Genomic DNA, 27,404 nt, shown 5'->3' on the forward strand with positions numbered 1-27,404 from the left:
AGATGTTGAACAAATGGATGTTCGATAAAAAGAAGCTGCGACAAACACCAAGTCAGAGTGATGGGGTTGATTATTTGACTGAGATACTTTATCGAAAAGAAGGTCGGTTAATTTTATATGTTAAGATTTAGAACTACCAGGCAGATGTGTGCTGCACTATAGCCAGGTTTTGAAGTAGCCTTTTATTGACAACTTAGTGCTTATTCTTATTCTTAAGCATTGCAGTGAAAAATGTTGATAACTTTGCGAACTGCAATAGCGTAGAGTGCAGTTGGGTTTCAAGTTTTGTCGAGATGGCCATGTGGCCATAATCCTATTATTATTATTATTATTATTATTATAACTTAATTTGTAAGTCTGTTTTTATCATAAAAACAGAAAGGTTCATTTCTTTCACTACGGTATAGTAATATTTCATATTTGATATTTTCAGGTGCAAAATTTATCCAAGCAGCAGTAAAAGAACTTCGGCTTACTCATGATACCATGGCAACTGGTTGTGTATTCTTTCACAGATTCTTTATGTTCCACTCCTTTGAAAAATTCAACAGGTATGTGTGTTGAGTGATGATACGATGCAATCTTAAAAGTTTTAAGTCGCGAATCAGACAATTGTTTTGTCTGGAAACTGTTTTATTCATTGCCTAATAGATTTCAATAATATGATTTAAAACAGGTGGGTGATGGCTGCATCCTGCTTGTTTCTAGCTGGCAAAGTGGAAGAAACGCCCAAACTTAGCAAGGATATTGTACGGACAGCTAAGCATCTGTTGAGTAAGGAGCAGTTCACAGCATTTGCATTGAATCCAGTCGATGAAATGCTTCTTTACGAAAAGATTCTTCTCCAGGTGAACTTCTTTACTTTTTTCTGCTTTTTTGTTTGAAGTATATCTTTACAACCTTGAAGTGATATTGAAAACTATCTTGTGCTTAGCTTCCAATTTAATACTCCTCACATTTTATTTTTAACAGCGAATTTAAAATAATCACACATTTTATTTCAGACAGTGAAGTTTGACTTCAATATAATTCACCCATACAAGTTTATATTGAAGTATGCGAAGCAGTTCAGGGGAGAAAAAAATCGCAAAAGTGACGTGGTTCAGGCAAGATTTATATTTTGAAAGTACAATCTTGCAAAGTAAAACTGATGATTAGTTATCACTGCAATTATAACGCTAATTTACGTTTGAAAGCCGATAATTGAAAATAAGTCATCTGTTTTAAGTTCCATTCGGATTTCAGCTTCATGTTATATAATAAAGCAGTTACCACTTCTTAGGCCTACTGCAATTAACAAACATTAGCTATATTATATGTCACCTAATTAGTTCCCCAACGTTTTAAGGTGCTCATGCTATATAATAAGTCATAAGTGTTAATAACAATTAATCACTTCTGAAATGCCAACACAACATTATATTTTGTATAATTAGTACTAGAACTAGAACATTATTCTGATGAAATTATAAATACCTCTGTTCTTTAAGTGTTACTATCAAGTCCATAACACTTCTTTTCAGATGGCATGGAACTACTGTAACGAATCTTTCTGCACGCCTGTGTCCCTGCATTACACGCCTGATGTTATTGCGGGTTAGTTGAACTAGTGTCTTGGTTAAACTTACTTTATCAAGAGCTTTCTGAGATGGTCAAAACTTATTATTTTATAATAAGTTATAAATAGTATTTTAAATATACTCCTGAAACTGTTTTCATGACTCCTGAAACTGTTTTCATGACTCCTGAAACTGTTGTCATGACTCCTGAAACTGTTGTTATGACTCCTGAAACTGTTGTCATGACTCCTGAAACTGTTGTCATGACTCCTGAAACTGTTGTTATGACTCCTGAAACTGTTGTCATGACTCCTGAAACTGTTGTTATGACTCCTGAAACTGTTGTCATGACTCCTGAAACTGTTGTCATGACTCCTGAAACTGTTGTTATGACTCCTGAAACTGTTGTCATGACTCCTGAAGCTGTTGTCATGACTCCTGAAACTGTTTTCATGACTCCTGAAACTGTTGTCATGACTCCTGAAACTGTTGTCATGACTCCTGAAACTGTTGTTATGACTCCTGAAACTGTTGTCATGACTCCTGAAACTGTTGTCATGACTCCTGAAACTGTTGTCATGACTCCTGAAACTGTTGTCATGACTCCTGAAACTGTTGTTATGACTCCTGAAACTGTTGTCATGACTCCTGAAACTGTTGTCATGACTCCTGAAACTGTTGTCATGACTCCTGAAACTGTTGTTATAACTCCTGAAACTGTTGTCATGACTCCTGAAACTGTTGTCATGACTCCTGAAACTGTTGTTATGACTCCTGAAACTATTGTTATGACTGCTGAAACTATTGTTATGACTCCTGAAACTGTTGTCATGACTCCTGAAACTGTTGTCATGACTCCTGAAACTGTTGTCATGACTTCTGAAACTGTGACCCTCAGGAGCGTTGCTCACACTGTCTGCTAAGCGGTGTAAGTTCAGCATTAGTCTCTCTAAAGACGTAGAGAAGGATGATCTGTACGAACAGATTGACGCCCCTTGGTGGGGCTATCTCATTGAGGTAAAGACGAACCAGTCTAAATCAAATGTTGGTCCTTCTTATGTTTATTTTGATGCAATGAAACACAATCTTACTATATATAAAGCGAGACGATATATATATGTGTATATATCCGTGCCATTTTACTGACACCACGGCATCAACTTTAACGCGACTTTCCGCAAAAACCGTAAAACATATACAACTGAAACTTTTTTGACTGGGTCAAATGCTTTAATGGCCTTCAAATCAGCATGAAAAAATAAAAAATTGGCCAAGGAATAATAATTTTAGTGCCCAAAATTTGGACTCTCAAGTGGTGTCAAAAACGCGAATTAAATAGGTAATAATTATTTTAGTCTCTCGAGTCTTGACACCACTTTAGGGTTAGACGGGTTCCTGCTAGTTAGATATAATGTCTATTATATATAATTTAATATATTGTAGAAAAGTAGAAAAGACATACAAATTGTTTTGCTCATCTTTTTATAGTAAACAAAATTGTATTTAAAAATTGAATTAATATATTTTTCATCAATTATTGGAAACTAATTTCATGTTATTATATTTTCAGAGTTCCACCTCGGTAGACGACATAGAGGAGATTCAGAACATAATGCAGCGTCTCAGTGAAGAGAAAGCAGATCTTTACGAGGACGAGGTGGACGTTACAGCCTGCGACTCACCTGGTAACGAGGACAACGAACTGTCAGACGTTGACATAGAGGATGTAGCGCCGCCTCCCCCACCCCGCGATAACAAGCGACACATTCCTGGACTTGAGCCAAGTCAGCATGCGTCAAAACGCGCGGCGCTAAGAGACAGTGCTCCGAGTAATGGGAGTAAAGCAGACAGTATTCCCATGTTAGGAGAATCACACCCCCCTCCTCCTCCTGCACCCCCTTCAAGAAGGAGGGAGTCGGGGAGACACAGCAGGGACAACCCCGGCATATATGATCCTAGCAGGGGTTTCTTATAGCTCCAACTTTTCAGTCTACTTTTAAACAACCCCGGCATATATGATCCTAGCAGGGGTTTCTTATAGTTCCAACTAAAAGTCTACTTTTAAACAACCCCGGCATATATGATCCTAGCAGGGGTTTCTTATAGTTCCAACTAAAAGTCTACTTTTAAACGTGCCCAGAATTAGGTACCCTTGTTAGAGTTGAAATGCTCAGATCCCAGGCAGGGACTATAATATCATCTAGACTATATTCTAGTCTATCCAATATATAGTATCTATACTATCTAGACTATCAGCTATAATACTAATTTACTATCTGGATTATCTAGTCGGTAATGACTAATGTTATCAGATATAATGATGTTCATTGTTCAGGGTTATAAGAACTGATAATAATAATTCACGCATCTTTAAATTCTTCAAGGGGTAAATATTTAATACAGAATAATGTTAGTTAATAACCTTACTCGCTGTGAGGTGTCTCTACTTAGAGATCAGGTGAATGAAAATAACTCTCATTACAACTATTACTGTTTGTTAATTAATTTTAATTTATAACCAACAATGTTTTACTGTTTAATGAAGGTCGCTTTGGTCGGTAATAATATAATTGTATAATATCATGGTTCGTTACCAAGGGGATTATTACTCATAATAAATGTATTATTCTCAACCTAGATTGGAAATGATGGCAATATATCTGGCAATATATCTCGTTATAATGTGATGACGTCACTGTGATATAATCTCCCGTTCCTATGGTTACTAGCTCACTTACATGAGATTAAGTGATAACGTACAATCTTTCCAATGCTGGGATGAACTCGTTGAAGAATGTCAAGGTACAAATTTAAAGATTTAGATGCTATTAATAAAATCAACTTCTCGTTGATTTAGCCATTTTACGAAACGAAAATGGGTAAAATAACGCCTGTAAAACTGAGAATAATGTCCGTAGAAAGAACACGTGACACAGTTTTCCTCTGTTAGGTGAACTTAAGTTTGTGGACGAGGTGAAGAGTTACTTCACACAGCGTAAGAAGCTAGAAGAGGACTATGCTGAGAGCATCAGACGTCTTGACTCCCAGTTTATTAAGCAATGTAATAACCTGACTACTACTTACGGGACTAAAACATGGTTAAAACTACTGGACCAGAGCTCCAGAGCTGCAGACTGTATGAGCAAGGGGGTGGAGACCTTCGAGACGGTAATTAGTTGCTTAATCAATTAATTAGTTAATGAGTTACCTTCGAGACGGTACGATTATTTGCTTAATCAATTAATTAGTTAATGAGTTACCTTTGAGGCGGTACAATTAGTTGTTTAATCAATTAATTAAATAATGAGTTACCTTTGAGACGGTACGATTATTTGCTTAAACAATTAATTAGTTAATGAGTTACCTTTGAGGCGGTACAATTAGTTGTTTAATCAATTAATTATTTAATGAGTTACCTTTAAAACGGTACGATTAGTTGTTTAATCAATTAATTAGTTAATGAGTTACATTCGAGACGGTACAATTAGTCGTTTAATCAATTAATTAGTTAATGAGTTACCTTTGAGACGGTACAATTAGTTGCTTAATCAATTAATTAGTTAATGAGTTACATTCGAGACGGTAATTAATTGCTTAATCAATTAATTAGTTAATGAGTTACCTTTGAGGCGGTACAATTACTTGTTTAATCAATTAATTATTTAATGAGTTACCTTTAAAACGGTACGATTAGTTGTTTAATCAATTAATTAGTTAATGAGTTACCTTTAAAACGGTACGATTAGTTGTTTAATCAATTAATTAGTTAATGAGTTACCTTTAAAACGGTACGATTAGTTGTTTAATCAATTAGTTAGATAATGAGTTACCTTTGAGACGGTACAATTAGTTGCTTAAACAATTGATTATTTAATGAGTTACCTTTGAGGCGGTACAATTAGTTGTTTAATCAATTAAATATTTAATGAGTTACCTTTGAGACGGTACAATTAGTTGCTTAATCAATTAATTAGTTAATGAGTTACCTTTGAGACGGTACAATTAATTGCCTAATCAATTAATTAGTTAATGCGTTACTTTTTAGACGGTACGACTCAATTAGTTCGTTAATCAATTAATTAGTTAATGAGTTACTTAATTTATTTACGAGTATCGTGCCGTTTAAATTTTCATAGTCAATATTTTTTCATCATTTATCGTCATTTATGTAATAAAAGGTTATTATTATTATAAAACAGGATCTTACCGACAAAAATGATTCTTAAAAATACCTTAATGCGGTAAACTGTACCTTTGAAACAGATTCTCCCAACATCTGTTGCATGCAGCTATATCTCCAATTTCGTTCAATTCTTTGCACCTTTCATACAATGCTTTGTTGCTTATCATACCTTTAGGCCATTTGATGTTTAAAATGGACCTGAGGTGTCTACGATGAAGTGTGTCCATTTTCTCCATGGTTGCTTTCTTAATAGGACTCCAACTATTTGAGTTATAAATCAATACAGATACAACTTGAGCATCATATAACCTCAGCTTTCTTTCAAGGGAAATTTCAAGGGAAATTTTCTTACCGGACAACCATACTTTTTCGAAGTTCTTAAAAGCAATCTCAGCTAGGATTCTCCTTCTTTGAATGTCCTTCTCAGACTATTAAAACATGTTTTTTAAAGCTCCTGCTACTGTAAACTTTAACTTGATTTAACAACCCCCTCCCGGCCCCCCCCCCTCCTCCAACTATTGCAATATGTTTTCAGGAGATTTTACCTGGAATAAGTGCGGTATCAGAAAAGAAGAAGAAAGCGATAATAGATCTGGTAACAACTAAAAACAGACTAGAATCTCACATGTCATTGGTCGGGAAGGATATCACAAAGTTACAGAACTCTATTGAAGATTTCGCTAAAGCAACAGAGGCTAACAAGATTAAATACGAGGAGGGGACGAGAGAAAGGTCAAATATTGATTATAAGGAGAAATACAAAACAAGGTCAGTGTTATCGATTAAAATACAATTACTGCTGTAAAAACTAAATAGACATTTGTTGTTCACAGAAGTTATTAATTGATTAAGTTTACTAATTAATAATTGATGGCAGTCATGTACTAATTATTACAGTGAGATTAATTATCTCCGGGTAACAAGTTCTAGAGTAGATTTATACGTATGCCCCCCCCCCCCTCCTCACCGCTCCCTCCTCCAGCCCCCCTCCCAGAACTCCAGAAATCAGTCATTAATATTACAGTGAAACCTCTATATTAATGTATTGACTTTAATATTGGGTACAGGAGTTATGCAGCACATAAATTACAAAACTCTTCTGATAGGTTCGTATCGAACGCAGCGAAACTTCAAGAGTACAACAACGACTATAACATCCTTCTAAACGTAGTGTCAATGCATGAGGTGTCGTATATCGAGCACATCCTCCCTGCCTGGATAGACTACCATCAACATCTCCTCACTAACCAGGTCCTTAACCGTTAGTCTATTAATTAATTAGTCTATTAATTAATTAGTTTATTAATTAATTAGTCTATTAATTAATTAGTACATTAATTAATTAGTCTATTAATTAATTAGTCTATTAATTAATTAGTCTATTAATTAATTAGTCTATTAATTAATTAGTCTAATAATTAATTAGTCTAATAATTAATTAGTCTAATAATTAATTAGTCTAGTAATTAATTAGTCTAGTAATTAATTAGTTTATAATTAATTTGGACTTTATAGAGAAGTGTCGACTGTTGCAATCCTATCAGACATCTAAGGATGACCTGATTAAAGCAGTCCAGCCCCAAGTTCGTTCTGGTAGAGTTTGGAGGCCTGAGACAGAACTGGAAGAGGCCAGAAGAGATTTGGTCTGTGAATCGGTGCGGGGGATGGTGCAACCTCAAAAAAGAGTTGGCATCGGTTTTGGTGACTGGAAAAAACCTTGGGAGAGGATGGAGAGCGGGAAAGAGAGAGGGAGGTTATGCTGAGAGTGAAGGAGAACATTGAAAGAGAGAGGGAGGTGCAAGTAGGTTCTCTGGAGATGCAGAGCAGGTGGGGTGAGTGGAGAGAGCTCGTAATGAAGACGGATTTGAGCTGGCATACACTTTTTAAGTATGGTGACTCACTTATTGGGTTCATGCTAAGTGCTGTGTACGGCACCCTCTTAACCCCCTCTATGGTTTCCAAGTGGAGTGAAGATGAGGATGGGAAGTGCAAGTTATGTGAGGAGAGGATGGGCACAGGGGTCGACCGAGGGCAGGATTTTCGACCGAGGCCGAGGCCGAGGAAAATACAGTTAGTTAAGACCGAGGCCGAGGACAACCGAGGTTTCTTTTTTTTGACCGAGGCCGAGGCCGAGGCCGAGGAGTGCAAATTTTGACCGAGGCCGAGGCCGAGGCCGAGGAATTTTGGCAGAAAAATTGTTGGAAAAAAGGGCATTGTTTATTAGGAAAAGCGCACTGTACCTGGATAGTACCTCACAGTCTGAAGAAGACGATGAATTCGAAGAAAATAGTGAGAAGATAAGGAGGGAAGCTAACAGATACTTAAAAGACTCTCGAGTTGATTTATCATTTCAACCATTAGTTTTCTGGAAAGCTAATAAGCAGAGCTATCCGAACCTTGCTGAGTGTTCAAGGAAATATATATCTGCGCCGGCGAGCTCAGCAGCACCAGAGAGATTGTTTTCTACAGCAGGGCACATCCTGAAGTTAAATCGCCTCAGCCTTAAGCCAACAAACTTTGAGGGGTGCTTGTTTCTCAAAAAGAACATCGGAACATTTGGGGACGACTTCGGCCCCTGTCCAAATGAATTTGAAGCCCCAAATAAAGAGGACTGTCCCCCTTCTGAGCTGTGCACAGAAGATTATTCTGATTCAGAGTGCTCAGATATTGTCATTTCATCAGACGATGAATCTTAGACTATGATATTTTTAGTTTTGTGTCCTGGTCAATTGGTCGTTTTATTTTCAATTTTACAAATTCGTTTACATAAACCTCTGTAAGTCTGTAGAAAAATTCCCAAAATTTCAAGAAAAATCCTCGGTCAAATCCTCGGTAAAATCGTCAAATTTCGCCGAGGCCGAGGAATTTCGAATCTATTTTTGACCGAGGCCGAGGCGAACCGAGGAATTGTCCTCCTGACCGAGGCCGAGGCCGAGGCCGAGGAAAAATCGCCATTCCTCGGTAAAACCGAGGCCGAGGCCGAGGACTCGGTCGACCCTTGGATGGGCACCATTCAGCACATTTTGGCTGGGTGTAAGGTGGCCCTTAGTCAAGGAAGGTATAGATGGCGGCACGACAAGGTTCTGAAGCAGATCTCTGAACAGGTTGTCTTCCATTGTGATCGCCGAGTGAACACTTATAAGAACAAGGCCGGCGATGGAAGGCAGTTCATTGATTTTGTTCCTGCTGGGAAAAGAAAAGCAGGTACAGACGACCGGAAGGAGAGTCGTGGTTTTAGGATCCTGAGTGGGTATCGGGATTGGATAGTGCTGTCAGACCTTGAGGGGCAGCTTAAGTTTCCCAGTGAGATTGTGGAAACACGGCTGAGGCCGGACCTTGTGATATTCTCAAGGTCGGCAAAGACAGTTATTTGGTGGGAGCTAACAGTACCATCTGAAGAGCGGATCGCTGAATCGCACGAGTACAAGCTCGACCGATACAGCGGTCTGCAGGCTGAGATTCAGGCAAAAGGTTGGTGCTGTTATAATGCCGCAGTCGAAGTTGGAGCTAGGGGAGTGGTTGCGCAGAGTTTGGAGAGAGCTGCGAGGAGGATTGGTTTTAGGGGAAGAGAGCTGAAGAAGCTGGTACGGGACAGCGGGAAAGAGGCAGCCCACTGTTCCAGATGGATTTATTTGTTATCGAGAAAGAGGGAGTGGGAGTTCAGGAAGGTTGGAGCTTGAAAGTTCACTATAACATCTAGAGGTACCATAAACGTTATCTCGTCGCCAATTGCGAGCTCTAACGGGTCTCCTCAAGTGACTCTCGGATCAGATGGTGGTTCAAGGGTGGACTGCTGGGGCGCCTGACAGGAAACCGTATTGCGATTAAAGCCCCGAAACGGTGTCAGGTTGGTAACTGATGATTCTGATCCATGCTCCTGTGAGTTTGCTGTTGTATCTCAACTCGCTAAACTGAGGCATCTCCGCATCTTGGGTGAATATGCGTACATCTTCATACTAAACCCAGGTGTGGCATGTGTCAGTGAATACGGGCGAGCGGATGCAATAGCGAAGGTGGTGTGGCAAGGCCTAAAAGACACAGTCAGATAGTTGTCAGCTCGCTGACTGTAAGGGAGAAGGTATATCCGTATTTCGCTGCTACTGATGCAGTCCTTGATCTGGCAATCAAGGCTTCTCTGTTTTTCGTCTAACTATGTACCGTTGGGCTTGTGGAACCCTTAGGGGGGACATACATAGGTTAGAATGGTTTTGCGCACCAAGAGGAGTGAGGGAATGAGGGTTGAAGAGAGAGAGCTAGAGAGTTGTTAGGGTGGTTAGGATCAGTAGGTGGAGTGTTTGGTTGGAGCGTTCTGTTTTTGCTGTATAGCATTTTAGTCACTCCGCAGTTTATTAACTGTGTCTCAACTCTGAACCTCCGAATAAGTGCCTACAGGTTTACTGAAGGCACAAGGTTTGCTTCCTTTATCATATTTTATAGATAGACAAGGTTATTGGGATATTAACAATATCAAATCCGAAGATTGATTGGGGACCAGCTTTGCTTACTGGCCAATGTTTACTTTAGATATTATATATTATTATAGATACAAAATTGATGTAAAAAAGTTGCACAAAATACTCAGTAACTCCTAACCTCTATATGACTGATAAATGATAAATGTGACCGCCCCTCAGATTGCTGATATCAAGTCATTGCTGAGGTTTAGTTTCGAGATACTTCTCCATCATGACGAGGGTTACACGCTGGCTATGTCCAACATCTACTCTTACATCAGCAAGATTAATTTCGACTCTGAGTACACCGACTTCACCTTGTCCCACGACCGGTGCAACACCTTGAAACCATGTAAGTAACTATGGTAACTATGGTAACTATAGTAACTATGAGTACACCGACTTCACCTTGTCCCACGACCGGTGTAACACCTTGAAACCCTGTAAGTAACTATGGTAACTATGGTAACTATAGTAACTATAGTAACTCTGAGTACACCGACTTCACCTTGTCCCACGACCGGTGTAACACCTTGAAACCCTGTAAGTAACTATAGTAACTATAGTAACTATAGTAACTATAGTAACTCTGAGTACACCGACTTCACCTTGTCCCACGACCGGTGTAACACCTTGAAACCCTGTAAGTAACTATAGTAACTATAGTAACTATAGTAACTATAGTAACTCTGAGTACACCGACTTCACCTTGTCCCACGACCGCTGCAACACCTTGAAACCCTGTAAGTAACTATGGTAACTATGGTAACTATAGTAACTCTGAGTACACCGACTTCACCTTGTCCCACGACCGGTGCAACACCTTGAAACCCTGTAAGTAACTATAGTAACTATGGTAACTATAGTAACTCTGAGTACACCGACTTCACCCTGTCCCACGACCGCTGCAACACCTTGAAAGTTGAAACCCTGTAAGTAACTATAGTAACTATAGTAACTCTGAGTACACCGACTTCACCTTGTCCCACGACCGGTGTAACACCTTGAAACCCTGTAAGTAACTATAGTAACTATAGTAACTATAGTAACTATAGTAACTCTGAGTACACCGACTTCACCTTGTCCCACGACCGCTGCAACACCTTGAAACCCTGTAAGTAACTATGGTAACTATAGTAACTATAGTAACTCTGAGTACACCGACTTCACCTTGTCCCACGACCGGTGCAACACCTTGAAACCCTGTAAGTAACTATAGTAACTATGGTAACTATAGTAACTATAGTAACTCTGTGTACACCGACTTCACCTTGTCCCACGACCGGTGCAACACCTTGAAACCATGTAAGTAACTATGGTAACTATGGTAACTATAGTAACTCTGAGTACACCGACTTCACCTTGTCCCACGACCGGTGCAACACCTTGAAACCCTGTAAGTAACTATGGTAACTATGGTAACTATAGTAACTATAGTAACTATAGTAACTCTGAGTACACCGACTTCACCTTGTCCCACGACCGGTGCAACACCTTGAAACCCTGTAAGTAACTATAGTAACTATGGTAACTATAGTAACTATAGTAACTCTGAGTACACCGACTTCACCTTGTCCCACGACCGGTGCAACACCTTGAAACCCTGTAAGTAACTATAGTAACTATGGTAACTATAGTAACTATAGTAACTCTGAGTACACCGACTTCACCTTGTCCCACGACCGGTGCAACACCTTGAAACCCTGTAAGGAACTATGGTAACTATGGTAACTATAGTAACTCTGAGTACACCGACTTCACCCTGCCCCACGACCGGTGTAACACCATGAAACCCTGTAAGTAACTATGGTAACTATGGTAACTATGGTAACTATAGTAACTCTGAGTACACCGACTTCACCTTGTCCCACGACCGGTGTAACACCTTGAAACCCTGTAAGTAACTATGGTAACTATGGTAACTATAGTAACTCTGAGAACACCGACTTCACCTTGTCCCACGACCGGTGTAACACCTTGAAACCCTGTAAGTAACTATAGTAACTATAGTAACTATAGTAACTCTGAGTACACCGACTTCACCTTGTACCACGACCGGTGTAACACCACGAAACCCTGTAAGTAACTATGGTAACTATGGTAACTATGGTAACTATGGTAACTATAGTAACTCTGAGTACACCGACTTCACCTTGTCCCACGACCGGTGTAACACCTTGAAACCCTGTAAGTAACTATGGTAACTATGGTAACTATAGTAACTCTGAGAACACCGACTTCACCTTGTCCCACGACCGGTGTAACACCTTGAAACCCTGTAAGTAACTATAGTAACTATAGTAACTATAGTAACTATGGTAACTCTGAGTACACCGACTTCACCTTGTCCCACGACCGCTGCAACACCTTGAAACCCTGTAAGTAACTATGGTAACTATGGTAACTATAGTAACTATAGTAACTCTGAGTACACCGACTTCACCTTGTCCCACGACCACTGCAACACCTTGAAACCCTGTAAGTAACTATGGTAACTATGGTAACTATAGTAACTATTTACTATAGTAACTCTGAGTACACCGACTTCACCATGTCCCACGACCGCTGCAACACCTTGAAACCCTGTAAGTAACTATGGTAACTATAGTAACTATGGTAACTCTGAGTACATCGACTTCACCTTGTCCCACGACCGCTGCAACACCTTGAAACCCTGTAATTAATTAGTTAATTACGTGCTTTAAGTATCAATTAATAACGGTATGAAATGTTTGCTGTTGGATCCCGAAAAACGATTTTAAATAACTTATATCAAGAAATTATCAATATTTATCATATTATTTTATGTCGAGTCAGTACATTACGTATTTGAAGGTGGATATGCAAGTTATTACTCCTTTTAGGTAACGAGGAGTAGTAACTATAGTAACTATTACTCCTGTCAGGTAACGAGGAGTACAACACGTCTCTCCAGAAGTACACCTCTCTAAACCTGCCCATAAAGCAGCTAATAGTTAACGAGCTGACTGACTACACACTGCGTGCTAAACTAGATGCTCACAAGACAGACCTGAAGTATATAGACGAGAAGCTGGAGGCGAAGTCTCAGAAACTGGAACAGTATGAGACTGAGGGTGGGGAGAAGACTGACGAGTCTAAGGTTATTTTTAGGTTTTATTATTTTATAGTTTATTTATTTTATGATATTATACTGGTAATAAATATACTCTTATAAACACCTCCGGGGGCGGTCCGGGACATTTAATTGTAAATGGGAATGCCTCCCAGAGATCCTAAAAAATATAATTTTATTTAAATATCATTAATTATAAATGACTGAATTTTAAAATTTTGTTTCGAATTTGAATTCAAATCTATTATCTAATAAAATAACAATATTTGTTTGTTTAGAAACTGAACATCAAGTTATCTATTATATACTAATAAAATAACAATATTTGTTTGTTTAGAAACTGAACATCAAGGCTCACTTGCATGAGTTAGGCGCACAGAGATGCCGGTACCAGATGACAGTGAACTTTATATCAGATAGTGTAGAGCAGTGGAAGGGGAAACCGTTAGAGCCGTTCTACAAACTACTCCCTTGTACTTTAGACCCTATCAGAGGGAACACACTGTCTAACATCAGTCAGAGTATGATGTTACCGCAGTGTTTGGGAGCTGTCTCTCCTGCTACTCAGAGGTAAGCTCCCCCCAGTGCACCCCACCCCCCTCCTCCTGCAATATATTCTAGATGTTGAATATATTCTAGAAGTTGAGTATATTCTAGATTCAGTTAAATAGAGTATGACGAAATGTTATAACTGTAATTATGGAATAATATTAATTATTCGTATAATAATATTATTTTCCCAGACGGCCAAATGCAACTCTAACTAAGATCAAGAATCTTCTGACACTGGGACGACAGACTTCGTTCGATAACACTAAAGACCTCAACCTTGGTAACTAAACTTTAATAACCTCCATTTCCCTGCATACATCTCATCTATCAATTATTAATACTTGCCCTGACCACGCTTTCTTTTGGTAACCGTCTGCTTCCACATTTTAAAATTATTCCAGAATTGACTAATAAGCAAATTTAATTGCAGAAAGTTTATTAATCCAAACGTACTTTACCCACCGATCCTGTTGTTTGTTTGACCAAATATACGACAGGCCGGGTATGTACTAAACCAGTGTGGTGTGTTAGAGTGGTGTTCTAACTAGTGGCGTGTTAGTTACCTAGTTACCTAGTTACCTAGTTACCTAGTTACCTAGTTACCTAGTTACCTAGTTACCTAGTTACCTAGTTACCTAGTTACCTAGTTACCTAGTTACCTAGTTACCTAGTTACCTAGTTACCTAGTTACCTAGTTACCTAGTTACCTAGTTACCTAGTTACCTAGTTACCTAGTTACCTAGTTACCTAGTTACCTAGTTACCTAGTTACCTAGTTACCTAGTTACCTAGTTACCTAGTTACCTAGTTACCTAGTTACCTAGTTACCTAGTTACCTAGTTACCTAGTTACCTAGTTACCTAGTTACCTAGTTACCTAGTTACCTAGTTACCTAGTTACCTAGTTACCTAGTTACCTAGTTACCTAGTTACCTAGTTACCTAGTTACCTAGTTACCTAGTTACCTAGTTACCTAGTTACCTAGTTACCTAGTTACCTAGTTACCTAGTTACCTAGTTACCTAGTTACCTAGTTACCTAGTTACCTAGTTACCTAGTTACCTAGTTACCTAGTTACCTAGTTACCTAGTTACCTAGTTACCTAGTTACCTAGTTACCTAGTTAGAGTGGTGTTCTAACTAGTGGCGTGTTAGTTACCTAGTTACCTAGTTACCTAGTTACCTAGTTACCTAGTTACCTAGTTACCTAGTTACCTAGTTACCTAGTTACCTAGTTACCTAGTTACCTAGTTACCTAGTTACCTAGTTACCTAGTTACCTAGTTACCTAGTTACCTAGTTACCTAGTTACCTAGTTACCTAGTTAACACTGTAACCTCTAGTTACCTAGTTACCTAGTTACCTAGTTACTTAGTTACCTAGTTACCTAGTTACCTAGTTACCTAGTTACCTAGTTACCTAGTTACCTAGTTACCTAGTTAGAGTGGTCTTCTCTGTACTATAGTAGTGACTAGTGGTGTGTTAGTTACCTATTTACCTAGTTACCTAGTTACCTAGTTACCTAGTTACCTAGTTACCTAGTTAGAGTGGTATTCTCTGTACTATAGTAGTGACTAGTGGTGTGTTAGTTACCTAGTTACCTAGTTACCTAGTTACCTAGTTACCTAGTTACCTAGTTACCTAGTTACCTAGTTACCTAGTTACCTAGTTACCTAGTTACCTAGTTACCTAGTTACCTAGTTACCTAGTTACCTAGTTACCTAGTTACCTAGTTACCTAGTTACCTAGTTACCTAGTTACCTAGTTACCTAGTTACCTAGTTACCTAGTTACCTAGTTACCTAGTTAGAGTGGTGTTCTAACTAGTGGCGTGTTAGTTACCTAGTTACCTAGTTACCTAGTTACCTAGTTACCTAGTTACCTAGTTACCTAGTTACCTAGTTACCTAGTTACCTAGTTACCTAGTTACCTAGTTACCTAGTTACCTAGTTACCTAGTTACCTAGTTACCTAGTTACCTAGTTACCTAGTTAACACTGTAACCTCTAGTTACCTAGTTACCTAGTTACCTAGTTACTTAGTTACCTAGTTACCTAGTTACCTAGTTACCTAGTTACCTAGTTACCTAGTTACCTAGTTACCTAGTTAGAGTGGTCTTCTCTGTACTATAGTAGTGACTAGTGGTGTGTTAGTTACCTATTTACCTAGTTACCTAGTTACCTAGTTACCTAGTTACCTAGTTACCTAGTTAGAGTGGTCTTCTCTGTACTATAGTAGTGACTAGTGGTGTGTTAGTTACCTAGTTACCTAGTTACCTAGTTACCTAGTTACCTAGTTACCTAGTTACCTAGTTACCTAGTTAGAGTGGTCTTCTCTGTACTAGAGTAGTGACTAGTGACTAGTGACTAGTGGTGTGTGTCTAATGTTGACTTCTAGCTCTCTAACTCTATGAGTTAACCCTGATAGGGTGTCTGGTTTTATTTGTCTTATTTGTCTCTTGACCCCCCACCGCTTTACTGTCTCTTGAAAGGTTGAGAAGTTGTGTATTATAACATTATACCTCTTATTATCACCTACATTTGTTTCATGTGTGTGTGTATTGCTTGCGGAGTTGTGTCTCTACTGAAGTGAGGCACTGTTTCAAATATGATTTAGTTGTAAAAAAGTAAAAGTAAAAAGTAAAAAGCCCCACAACCTCGTTCTGACTTATTACTGTGAAGAGAAGAATCATGAATAAAAATATTGATGAAAATATTATATATTATATAGTTTACTCACAAACTACGCAACTAAACCCCCTAAGCTAAGTTAAGCCACTAAGCTAAGTAAACCCGCTAAGCTAAATAAACCCACTAAGCTAAGTAAACCCGCAGGAACACCAGTAGCGATGAAGTGGGAGGAAGATGAAGATAAGGACTATGTAATAATGACGAAGGAGGATGAGGCTTCCAACAGTTCGGGTAACAGTAACGAGGAGGAGGAGGCTGAGTGCCCTAAAGTACTTCTAGAGACCGACTCTAATGTGAGTAAGGATTATTGTTCACATTTAAACTGGAAACATAAACCAACCAAAATAACTTATTGAAGTATTATCCCCGAAATGAAACTACTTCTTCTATCTCTCGAGAAAGTAACAACACGATCACTGCACTAGTACAGTGATATGCTGCACTAGTAGTACTGCACTAGTACAGTGATATGGGACCCCGCTTTACTACCAGTCCCTCTTCAGGACTCGCTGGAGAACCAGCCGTGGTTCCACAACGACATAACCCGGCAAGAAACAGCAGAGCTGCTCCAGAGTAAAGGACAGTTTCTGATCAGGAAGACTATAGACTCTAAACGTCGCACTGCGGTTCTTGTGCTGAGTGTGAACGCTGGGAGTGTCGGGATCAAACACTTTATAATGCAGATCAATGATAAGGGACAGTTTAGATTAGAGGGAACCTGGTTCAATTCCATCCAACAGCTTCTTAACTATCATATTGATACTGGTAAGTCAGCAACTTCTTAACTATCATATTGATACTGGTAAGTCAGCAACTTCTTAACTATCATATTGATACTGGTAAGTCAGCAACTTCTTAACTACCATATTGATACTGGTAAGTCAGCAACTTCTTAACTATCATATTGATACTGGTAAGTCAGCAACTTCTTAACTATCATATTGATACTGGTAAGTCAGCAACTTCTTAACTACCATATTGATACTGGTAAGTCAACAGCTGCTTAACTACCATATTGATACTGGTAAGTCAGCAACGTCTTAACTACCATATTGATACTGGTAAGTCAGCAACTTCTTAACTACCATATTGATACTGGTAAGTCTGCAACTTCTTAACTATCATATTGATACTGGTAAGTCAACAACTTCTTAACTACCATATTGATACTGGTAAGTCAGCAACGTCTTAACTACCATATTGATACTGGTAAGTCAGCAACGTCTTAACTACCATATTGATACTGGTAAGTCAGCAACTTCTTAACTATCATATTGATACTGGTAAGTCAACAACTTCTTAACTATCATATTGATACTGGTAAGTCAGCAACTTCTTAACTACCATATTGATACTGGTAAGTCAGCAACTTCTTAACTACCATATTGATACTGGTAAGTCAGCAACTTCTTAACTACCATATTGATACTGGTAAGTCAGCAACTTCTTAACTACCATATTGATACTGGTAAGTCAGCAACTTCTTAACTACCATATTGATACTGGTAAGTCAGCAACGTCTTAACTACCATATTGATACTGGTAAGTCAGCAACTTCTTAACTATCATATTGATACTGGTAAGTCTGCAACTTCTTAACTATCATATTGATACTGGTAAGTCTGCAACTTCTTAACTATCATATTGATACTGGTAAGTCAGCAACTTCTTAACTATCATATTGATACTGGTAAGTCTGCAACTTCTTAACTACCATATTGATACTGGTAAGTCTGCAACTTCTTAACTATCATATTGATACTGGTATGTCAGCAACATCTTAACTATCATATTGATACTGGTAAGTCAGCAGCTTCTTAACTATCATATTGATACTGGTAAGTCAGCAACTTCTTAACTATCATATTGATACTGGTAAGTCAGCAACTTCTTAACTACCATATTGATACTGGTAAGTCAGCAGCTTCTTAACTATCATATTGATACTGGTAAGTCAGCAGCTTCTTAACTATCATATTGATACTGGTAAGTCTGCAACATCTTAACTATCATATTGATACTGGTAAGTCAGCAACTTCTTAACTATCATATTGATACTGGTAAGTCTGCAACTTCTTAACTACCATATTGATACTGGTAAGTCTGCAACATCTTAACTATCATATTGATACTGGTAAGTCAGCAACTTCTTAACTACCATATTGATACTGGTAAGTCAGCAACTTGTTAACTACCATATTGATACTGGTAAGTCAGCAACATCTTAACTATCATATTGATACTGGTAAGTCTGCAACTTCTTAACTACCATATTGATACTGGTAAGTCAGCAACTTCTTAACTATCATATTGATACTGGTAAGTCAGCAACTTCTCAACTACCATATTGATACTGGTAAGTCAGCAACTTGTTAACTATCATATTGATACTGGTAAGTCAGCAACTTCTCAACTACCATATTGATACTGGTAAGTCAGCAACTTGTTAACTATCATATTGATACTGGTAAGTCAGCAACTTCTTAACTATCATATTGATACTGGTAAGTCAGCAACTTCTTAACTATCATATTGATACTGGTAAGTCAGCAACTTCTTAACTATCATATTGATACTGGTAAGTCTGCAACATCTTAACTATCATATTGATACTGGTAAGTCAGCAACTTCTTAACTATCATATTAATACTGGTAAGTCTGCAACATCTTAACTATCATATTGATACTGGTAAGTCTGCAACTTGTTAATTATCATATTGATACTGGTAAGTCTGCAACATCTTAACTATCATATTGATACTGGTAAGTCAGCAACTTCTCAACTACCATATTGATACTGGTAAGTCAGCAACTTGTTAACTATCATATTGATACTGGTAAGTCAGCAACTTCTTAACTATCATATTGATACTGGTAAGTCAGCAACTTCTTAACTATCATATTGATACTGGTAAGTCAGCAACTTCTTAACTATCATATTGATACTGGTAAGTCAGCAACTTCTCAACTACCATATTGATACTGGTAAGTCAGCAACTTCTTAACTATCATATTGATACTGGTAAGTCTGCAACATCTTAACTATCATATTGATACTGGTAAGTCTGCAACATCTTAACTATCATATTGATACTGGTAAGTCAGCAACTTCTTAACTATCATATTGATACTGGTAAGTCTGCAACATCTTAACTATCATATTGATACTGGTAAGTCTGCAACATCTTAACTATCATATTGATACTGGTAAGTTAGCAACTTCTGAACTATCATATTGATACTGGTAAGTCAGCAACTTCTCAACTACCATATTGATACTGGTAAGTCTGCAACATCTTAACTATCATATTGATACTGGTAAGTCAGCAACTTCTTAACTATCATATTGATACTGGTAAGTCAGCAACTTCTCAACTACCATATTGATACTGGTAAGTCTGCAACATCTTAACTATCATATTGATACTGGTAAGTCAGCAACTTCTTAACTATCATATTGATACTGGTAAGTCAGCAACTTCTTAACTACCATATTGATACTGGTAAGTCTGCAACATCTTAACTATCATATTGATACTGGTAAGTCTGCAACATCTTAACTATCATATTGATACTGGTAAGTCAGCAACTTCTTAACTACCATATTGATACTGGTAAGTCTGCAACATCTTAACTATCATATTGATACTGGTAAGTCAGCAACTTCTCAACTATCATATTGATACTGGTAAGTCAGCAACTTCTTAACTATCATATTGATACTGGTAAGTCAGCAACATCTTAACTACCATATTGATACTGGTAAGTCAGCAACTTCTCAACTATCATATTGATACTGGTAAGTCAGCAACTTCTTAACTATCATATTGATACTGGTAAGTCAGCAACATCTTAACTACCATATTGATACTGGTAAGTCAGCAACTTCTTAACTACCATATTGATACTGGTAAGTCAACAACTTCTTAACTACCATATTGATACTGGTAAGTCTGCAACATCTTAACTATCATATTGATACTGGTAAGTCAGCAACTTCTTAACTATCATATTGATACTGGTAAGTCAGCAACTTCTCAACTACCATATTGATACTGGTAAGTCTGCAACATCTTAACTATCATATTGATACTGGTAAGTCAGCAGCTTCTTAACTATCATATTGATACTGGTAAGTCAGCAACTTCTTAACTATCATATTGATACTGGTAAGTCAGCAACTTCTTAACTATCATATTGATACTGGTAAGTCAGCAACTTCTTAACTATCATATTGATACTGGTAAGTCAGCAACTTCTTAACTACCATATTGATACTGGTAAGTCAGCAGCTTCTCAACTATCATATTGATACTGGTAAGTCAGCAACTTCTTAACTATCATATTGATACTGGTAAGTCTGCAACATCTTAACTATCATATTGATACTGGTAAGTCTGCAACATCTTAACTACCATATTGATACTGGTAAGTCAGCAACTTCTCAACTATCATATTGATACTGGTAAGTCAGCAACTTCTCAACTATCATATTGATACTGGTAAGTCTGCAACATCTTAACTACCATATTGATACTGGTAAGTCTGCAACATCTTAACTATCATATTGATACTGGTAAGTCTGCAACATCTTAACTATCATATTGATACTGGTAAGTCAGCAACTTCTTAACTATCATATTGATACTGGTAAGTCTGCAACATCTTAACTATCATATTGATACTGGTAAGTCTGCAACATCTTAACTACCATATTGATACTGGTAAGTCAGCAACTTCTCAACTATCATATTGATACTGGTAAGTCAGCAACTTCTCAACTATCATATTGATACTGGTAAGTCTGCAACATCTTAACTACCATATTGATACTGGTAAGTCTGCAACATCTTAACTATCATATTGATACTGGTAAGTCTGCAACATCTTAACTATCATATTGATACTGGTAAGTCAGCAACTTCTTAACTATCATATTGATACTGGTAAGTCTGCAACATCTTAACTATCATATTGATACTGGTAAGTCAGCAACTTCTTAACTACCATATTGATACTGGTAAGTCTGCAACATCTTAACTATCATATTGATACTGGTAAGTCAGCAACTTCTTAACTACCATATTGATACTGGTAAGTCAGCAACTTCTTAACTATCATATTGATACTGGTAAGTCAGCAACTTCTTAACTATCATATTGATACTGGTAAGTCAGCAACTTCTTAACTACCATATTGATACTGGTAAGTCAGCAACTTCTTAACTACCATATTGATACTGGTAAGTCTGCAACATCTTAACTATCATATTGATACTGGTAAGTCTGCAACTTCTTAACTATCATATTGATACGGGTAAGTCAGCAACTTCTTAACTACCATATTGATACTGGTAAGTCTGCAACATCTTAACTATCATATTGATACTGGTAAGTCAGCAACTTCTTAACTACCATATTGATACTGGTAAGTCTGCAACATCTTAACTATCATATTGATACTGGTAAGTCAGCAACTTCTTAACTACCATATTGATACTGGTAAGTCAGCAACTTCTTAACTATCATATTGATACTGGTAAGTCAGCAACTTCTTAACTATCATATTGATACTGGTAAGTCAGCAACTTCTTAACTACCATATTGATACTGGTAAGTCAGCAACTTCTTAACTACCATATTGATACTGGTAAGTCTGCAACATCTTAACTATCATATTGATACTGGTAAGTCTGCAACTTCTTAACTATCATATTGATACGGGTAAGTCAGCAACTTCTTAACTACCATATTGATACTGGTAAGTCTGCAACATCTTAACTATCATATTGATACTGGTAAGTCAGCAACTTCTTAACTATCATATTGATACTGGTAAGTCAGCAACTTCTTAACTATCATATTGATACTGGTAAGTCAGCAACTTCTTAACTATCATATTGATACTGGTAAGTCTGCAACATCTTAACTATCATATTGATACTGGTAAGTCAGCAACTTCTTAACTATCATATTGATACTGGTAAGTCAGCAACTTCTTAACTATCATATTGATACTGGTAAGTCAGCAACTTCTTAACTATCATATTGATACTGGTAAGTCTGCAACATCTTAACTATCATATTGATACTGGTAAGTCTGCAACATCTTAACTACCATATTGATACTGGTAAGTCAGCAACTTCTTAACTACCATATTGATACTGGTAAGTCAGCAACTTCTTAACTATCATATTGATACTGGTAAGTCATCAACTTCTTAACTATCATATTGATACTGGTAAGTCAGCAACTTCTTAACTACCATATTGATACTGGTAAGTCAGCAACTTCTTAACTACCATATTGATACTGGTAAGTCAGCACCTTCTTAACTATCATATTGATACTGGTAAGTCAACAGCTTCTTAACTACCATATTGATACTGGTAAGTCAGCAACTTCTTAACTATCATATTGATACTGGTAAGTCAGCAACTTCTTAACTACCATATTGATACTGGTAAGTCAGCAACTTCTTAACTATCATATTGATACTGGTAAGTCAACAGCTTCTTAACTACCATATTGATACTGGTAAGTCAGCAACTTCTTAACTACCATATTGATACTGGTAAGTCAGCAACTCCTTAACTATCATATTGATACTGGTAAGTCAGCAACTTCTTAACTATCATATTGATACTGGTAAGTCAGCAACTTCTTAACTATCATATTGATACTGGTAAGTCAGCAACTCCTTAACTATCATATTGATACTGGTAAGTCAGCAACTCCTTAACTATCATATTGATACTGGTAAGTCAGCAACTTCTTAACTACCATATTGATACTGGTAAGTCAGCAACTTCTTAACTATCATATTGATACTGGTAAGTCAGCAACTTCTTAACTACCATATTGATACTGGTAAGTCAGCAACTTCTTAACTATCATATTGATACTGGTAAGTCAGCAACTTCTTAACTATCATATTGATACTGGTAAGTCAGCAACTCCTTAACTATCATATTGATACTGGTAAGTCAGCAACTTCTTAACTACCATATTGATACTGGTAAGTCAGCAACTTCTTAACTACCATATTGATACTGGTAAGTCAGCAACTTCTTAACTATCATATTGATACTGGTAAGTCAGCAACTTCTTAACTATCATATTGATACTGGTAAGTCAGCAACTTCTTAACTATCATATTGATACTGGTAAGTCAGCAACTTCTTAACTATCATATTGATACTGGTAAGTCAGCAACCTTTTAACTATCATATTGATACTGGTAAGTCAGCAACTTCTTAACTATCATATTGATACTGGTAAGTCAGCAACTTCTTAACTATCATATTGATACTGGTAAGTCAGCAACTTCTTAACTATCATATTGATACTGGTAAGTCAGCAACTTCTTAACTATCATATTGATACTGGTAAGTCAGCAACTTCTTAACTATCATATTGATACTGGTAAGTCAGCAACTTCTTAACTATCATATTGATACTGGTAAGTCTGCAACTTCTTAACTATCATATTGATACTGGTAAGTCAGCAACTTCTTAACTACCATATTGATACTGGTAAGTCAGCAACTTCTCAACTATCATATTGATACTGGTAAGTCAGCAACTTCTTAACTATCATATTGATACTGGTAAGTCAGCAACTTCTTAACTATCATATTGATACTGGTAAGTCAACAACTTCTTAACTACCATATTGATACTGGTAAGTCAACAACTTCTTAACTGTCATATTGATACTGGTAAGTCAGCAACTTCTTAACTATCATATTGATACTGGTAAGTCAGCAGCTTCTCAACTATCATATTGATACTGGTAAGTCAGCAGCTTCTCAACTATCATATTGATACTGGTAAGTCAGCAACTTCTTAACTATCATATTGATACTGGTAAGTCAGCAACTTCTTAACTATCATATTGATACTGGTAAGTCAACAGCTTCTCAACTATCATATTGATACTGGTAAGTCAGCAACTTCTTAACTACCATATTGATACTGGTAAGTCAGCAACTTCTTAACTATCATTCTGTTTGAATAGAGTGATGACTTCAAGATTGAAGATTGAAGAAAGTATCAAACTGTCAGTAATCTTGTTTTGTTGTGTTTGTTTTGCGATAAGTTAAAAAATAGAGGCGTCAGTCTAAAACAGTAAACCGTTTTGGCCCTCCTGGTTTCTGATCAGGACAAATAAGATGGTGTCTATTTCACCATAATTAGGTGTCCATAATTTCAAGTAACACTGTCAACAAGATACCTAGTTAACACTGTTGGCTGTAACCCCTTAATACAGGTAAGCCGATAACGAATAAGATGAACGTAGGAATAAGGATAGCAGTGCTCAGAGACAGGTGGAACTTGCACCACAGAGACATTCGACTCAAACAGTTCCTCGGCAAAGGTCAGTCACGTGGGCAAAGGTCAGTCACGTGGGTAGAGGTGGATCACGTGGGTAGAGGTGGGTCACGTGGGCAAAGGTGGGTCACGTGGGCAAAGGTGAGTCACGTGGGCAAAGGTGGGTCACGTGGGCAAAAACAGTCACGTGGGTAAAAAACTCGTGATTTTTACCCCTAACCATAACTTCACTTTCTCAATTTAAAAGTTTAACGTTTAAACGTACGTAACACAAAATGGTATGCTAATCCGTGTTGCACTAAATGTTAATTATTTTAAAATAAATATTTATTGTCAAGCTATTTAATCCCCCTCTCAAATCTATGTCATTATAATTTACATGTCTTTTTACAATCACTTGAATTTTCCGCTAGAACCTCCGACATATTACTATATTAGTTGGTGAGCAATTGCATCGAACACTTGTCATGGGATATGGAGTGCATGCTGAGTAAATTTAAACTATATTGAGATGGATAAATATTTCCAATATATAATATGTTATTCAACCACTCTATAAACTCCTCTGTGATATTGTTAAGGGACATGACCTATTATAATTACTGTAATACGCTGGCAAAGTTCCAGCAAAGTTCCAACACACTGCTTATTATCTGGCAAAGTTTCAGCACACTGCTTATTATCTGGCTAAGTTCCAGCACACTGCTTATTATCTGGCTAAGTTCCAGCACACTGCTTATTATCTGGCTAAGTTCCAGCACACTGCTTATTATCTGGCTAAGTTCCAGCACACTGCTTATTATCGAGTTTCTTGGACCTGTTCTAGAATCTGTCTTCACGGTTACATTTGTCCGGTAACTTTTGTCGATGCGAGTGCCCAGTTTGATGTGAGCCGCTACTTTGATAAACTTCAACCGTCAAAGTAATTTTATTTATTTATTTAGTAATGTTCGTCTCTTACTTCTCCGCATCTACTTTTAATACTGATCCCAAAGTAGCAGTATCCCGGAGGAGTTTATAACACAACACGCCTCACGTATAACGCACTCTGGACTGCTATCCATTTATTCCGCGCGCCGAGGGATAAGTTTAAATATAATTCGTGTGCTTGTTGGCGTTATGTGTGTTATGAATGGTAGTTGCGATCGGTTTACATCGCTGACCGTCCTTTGCACGCTGTTTGAGAGTCGGGAGTAGTAGGTGTATACAGTAGTTAAATGTTTTTACAGGCTCTAATGCCTAAAGCATTGTAATTATATACAGTATCACAATCCCTGGCTCGACTTTAATTAGTTAATTAATTAGTTAATTAGTTAGTTAATTAATTAATTAACAGTAATTAGGTCTCTGAAAATGGTTAAAATATCCGGAGAATTGCAGTGCATTAACCGTCTTATAGCAAAACACAGTAATATTGTTATTATCTCACAAATATTGCAAAATGTCTGTCTATACCAAATTAATATTTCATTGTGTTTGATGTTTTATCTGCTTTCAATACCGCTATTGTGCAATGTGCATGCCAGTGCTGTACAGTATGTGAATTTTGCTTCGATTGCATAAATACCACAAGATTTTGTATATATTTATGCATACGTTATACGTATAAACATTAAAAATATCATATCATATTAAATTCATGCACACTTAATTAATGGCATCAAGTAATGCATTTTCCGACAAAGTACACACATATTCACATATTGTTACTTGAAGTTGCCGCATGCTATCAATTCCTATATTTCAATATTGTATTAAGTGAGCGATTTCCATCAGTCAGCTCGTAGTATTCTCTTAATTAATTAGTTAATTAATCTCTTAATTAATTAGTTAATTAAACTCTTAATTAATTGGTTAATTCAGTAGTAAATCTTTCAAAGTACGAAATATCTCTTTAAAAGAGCATCCTAGGCACCTTATAGATATCAAAACGCATAAAAAAGAAAACAAAAACATCAACCATCTTCTAACTTCTTCCATTCCTCCCTATCTAAAGCCAAAAATCTAAGGTCTTCGAAATCAGTCAAATTCTTAAGTCTAATATCAAGATTTCTACTAGTCAAGTCTTTTCTAATAACATCTAATAAGTTTAAACATGGTCTACCCCGTCTCCCTTCCATAAAAATATCAGAATTTATAGCAAATAACATAGAGGTGTATGCTGGTGAGTCTTCCTGTCCTCTTAAGATATGTCCTAACATTGGTTAATTAATCTCTTAATTAATTAGTTAATTATTTAATTCGTTCAAAGTTACTTATACTTCTCTCTAACAGGTAATTTTGGAGACGTGTATCAAGCTCAACTGCTGACTAATTCACGTGAAGTAGCGGTAAAAACTTGCCGAGATCCAGATTCTTTCAGAGACAAATTCCTTGAGGAGGCAGATACTCTCAAGAAGTTCAAACACAAGAATGTAGTTAAATTGTTGGGTAAGAAGTTCAAACACAAGAATGTAGTTAAATTGTTGGGTAAGAAGTTCAAACACAAGAATGTACTTAAATTGTTGGGTAAGAAGTTCAAACACAAGAATGTACTTAAATTGTT

At 37.2% G+C, this 27,404-nt stretch overlaps 2 protein-coding genes across 4 annotated transcripts in view; both read left to right on the forward strand.

Annotated features, from left to right (window-relative positions):
* LOC134819500 (cyclin-K-like) lies at positions 1–4,077 on the forward strand. Of its 2 annotated transcripts, none has more exons than XM_063829457.1 (7): positions 1–102; positions 434–551; positions 677–848; positions 1,005–1,106; positions 1,524–1,596; positions 2,458–2,603; positions 3,130–4,077. In XM_063829457.1, exons 1-7 carry the CDS (start codon positions 3–5, stop codon positions 3,532–3,534), a joined length of 1,116 nt encoding a protein of 371 aa, XP_063685527.1. In that variant the 5' UTR covers positions 1–2; the 3' UTR covers positions 3,535–4,077. The 2 variants fall into 2 exon arrangements, with proteins under 2 accessions (XP_063685527.1, XP_063685528.1); XM_063829458.1 differs by having other exon boundaries at positions 2,458–2,576.
* Positions 4,078–4,195: 118 nt separating this feature from the next.
* Positions 4,196–27,404, forward strand: part of LOC134819448 (tyrosine-protein kinase Fer-like) — a 35,204-nt gene continuing 11,995 nt past the window's right edge. Inside the window, exons 1-13 of one of the 2 annotated variants that reach the window (XM_063829403.1) lie at positions 4,196–4,361; positions 4,510–4,727; positions 6,278–6,510; positions 6,849–6,993; positions 10,377–10,548; positions 13,103–13,317; positions 13,628–13,860; positions 14,034–14,122; positions 14,273–14,344; positions 16,670–16,818; positions 17,029–17,290; positions 24,798–24,905; positions 27,134–27,289. In XM_063829403.1, coding sequence (XP_063685473.1) covers positions 4,298–4,361; positions 4,510–4,727; positions 6,278–6,510; positions 6,849–6,993; positions 10,377–10,548; positions 13,103–13,317; positions 13,628–13,860; positions 14,034–14,122; positions 14,273–14,344; positions 16,670–16,818; positions 17,029–17,290; positions 24,798–24,905; positions 27,134–27,289 — 2,116 coding nt within the window. In that variant the 5' untranslated portion in view covers positions 4,196–4,297. The remainder of the gene's footprint in view (positions 4,362–4,509; positions 4,728–6,277; positions 6,511–6,848; positions 6,994–10,376; positions 10,549–13,102; positions 13,318–13,627; positions 13,861–14,033; positions 14,123–14,272; positions 14,345–16,669; positions 16,819–17,028; positions 17,291–24,797; positions 24,906–27,133; positions 27,290–27,404) is intronic. The other variant, XM_063829404.1, reaches the window with a different exon arrangement.

Source organism: Bolinopsis microptera, chromosome 8 (assembly GCF_026151205.1).
Source record: "Bolinopsis microptera isolate Bmic1 chromosome 8, MBARI_Bmic_1.0, whole genome shotgun sequence".
Lineage (NCBI taxonomy): Eukaryota > Metazoa > Ctenophora > Tentaculata > Lobata > Bolinopsidae > Bolinopsis > Bolinopsis microptera.

Bases quoted from the DNA above. Each gene is read 5' to 3' on its own strand.
- LOC134819500 (XM_063829457.1), top strand. From the start codon at position 3: ATGTTGAACAAATGGATGTTCGATAAAAAGAAGCTGCGACAAACACCA. The intron at 849-1,004 runs GTGAACTTCTTT...ATTTTATTTCAG, and splicing joins ACGAAAAGATTCTTCTCCAG to ACAGTGAAGTTTGACTTCAA. The intron at 1,597-2,457 runs GTTAGTTGAACT...TGTGACCCTCAG, and splicing joins CACGCCTGATGTTATTGCGG to GAGCGTTGCTCACACTGTCT.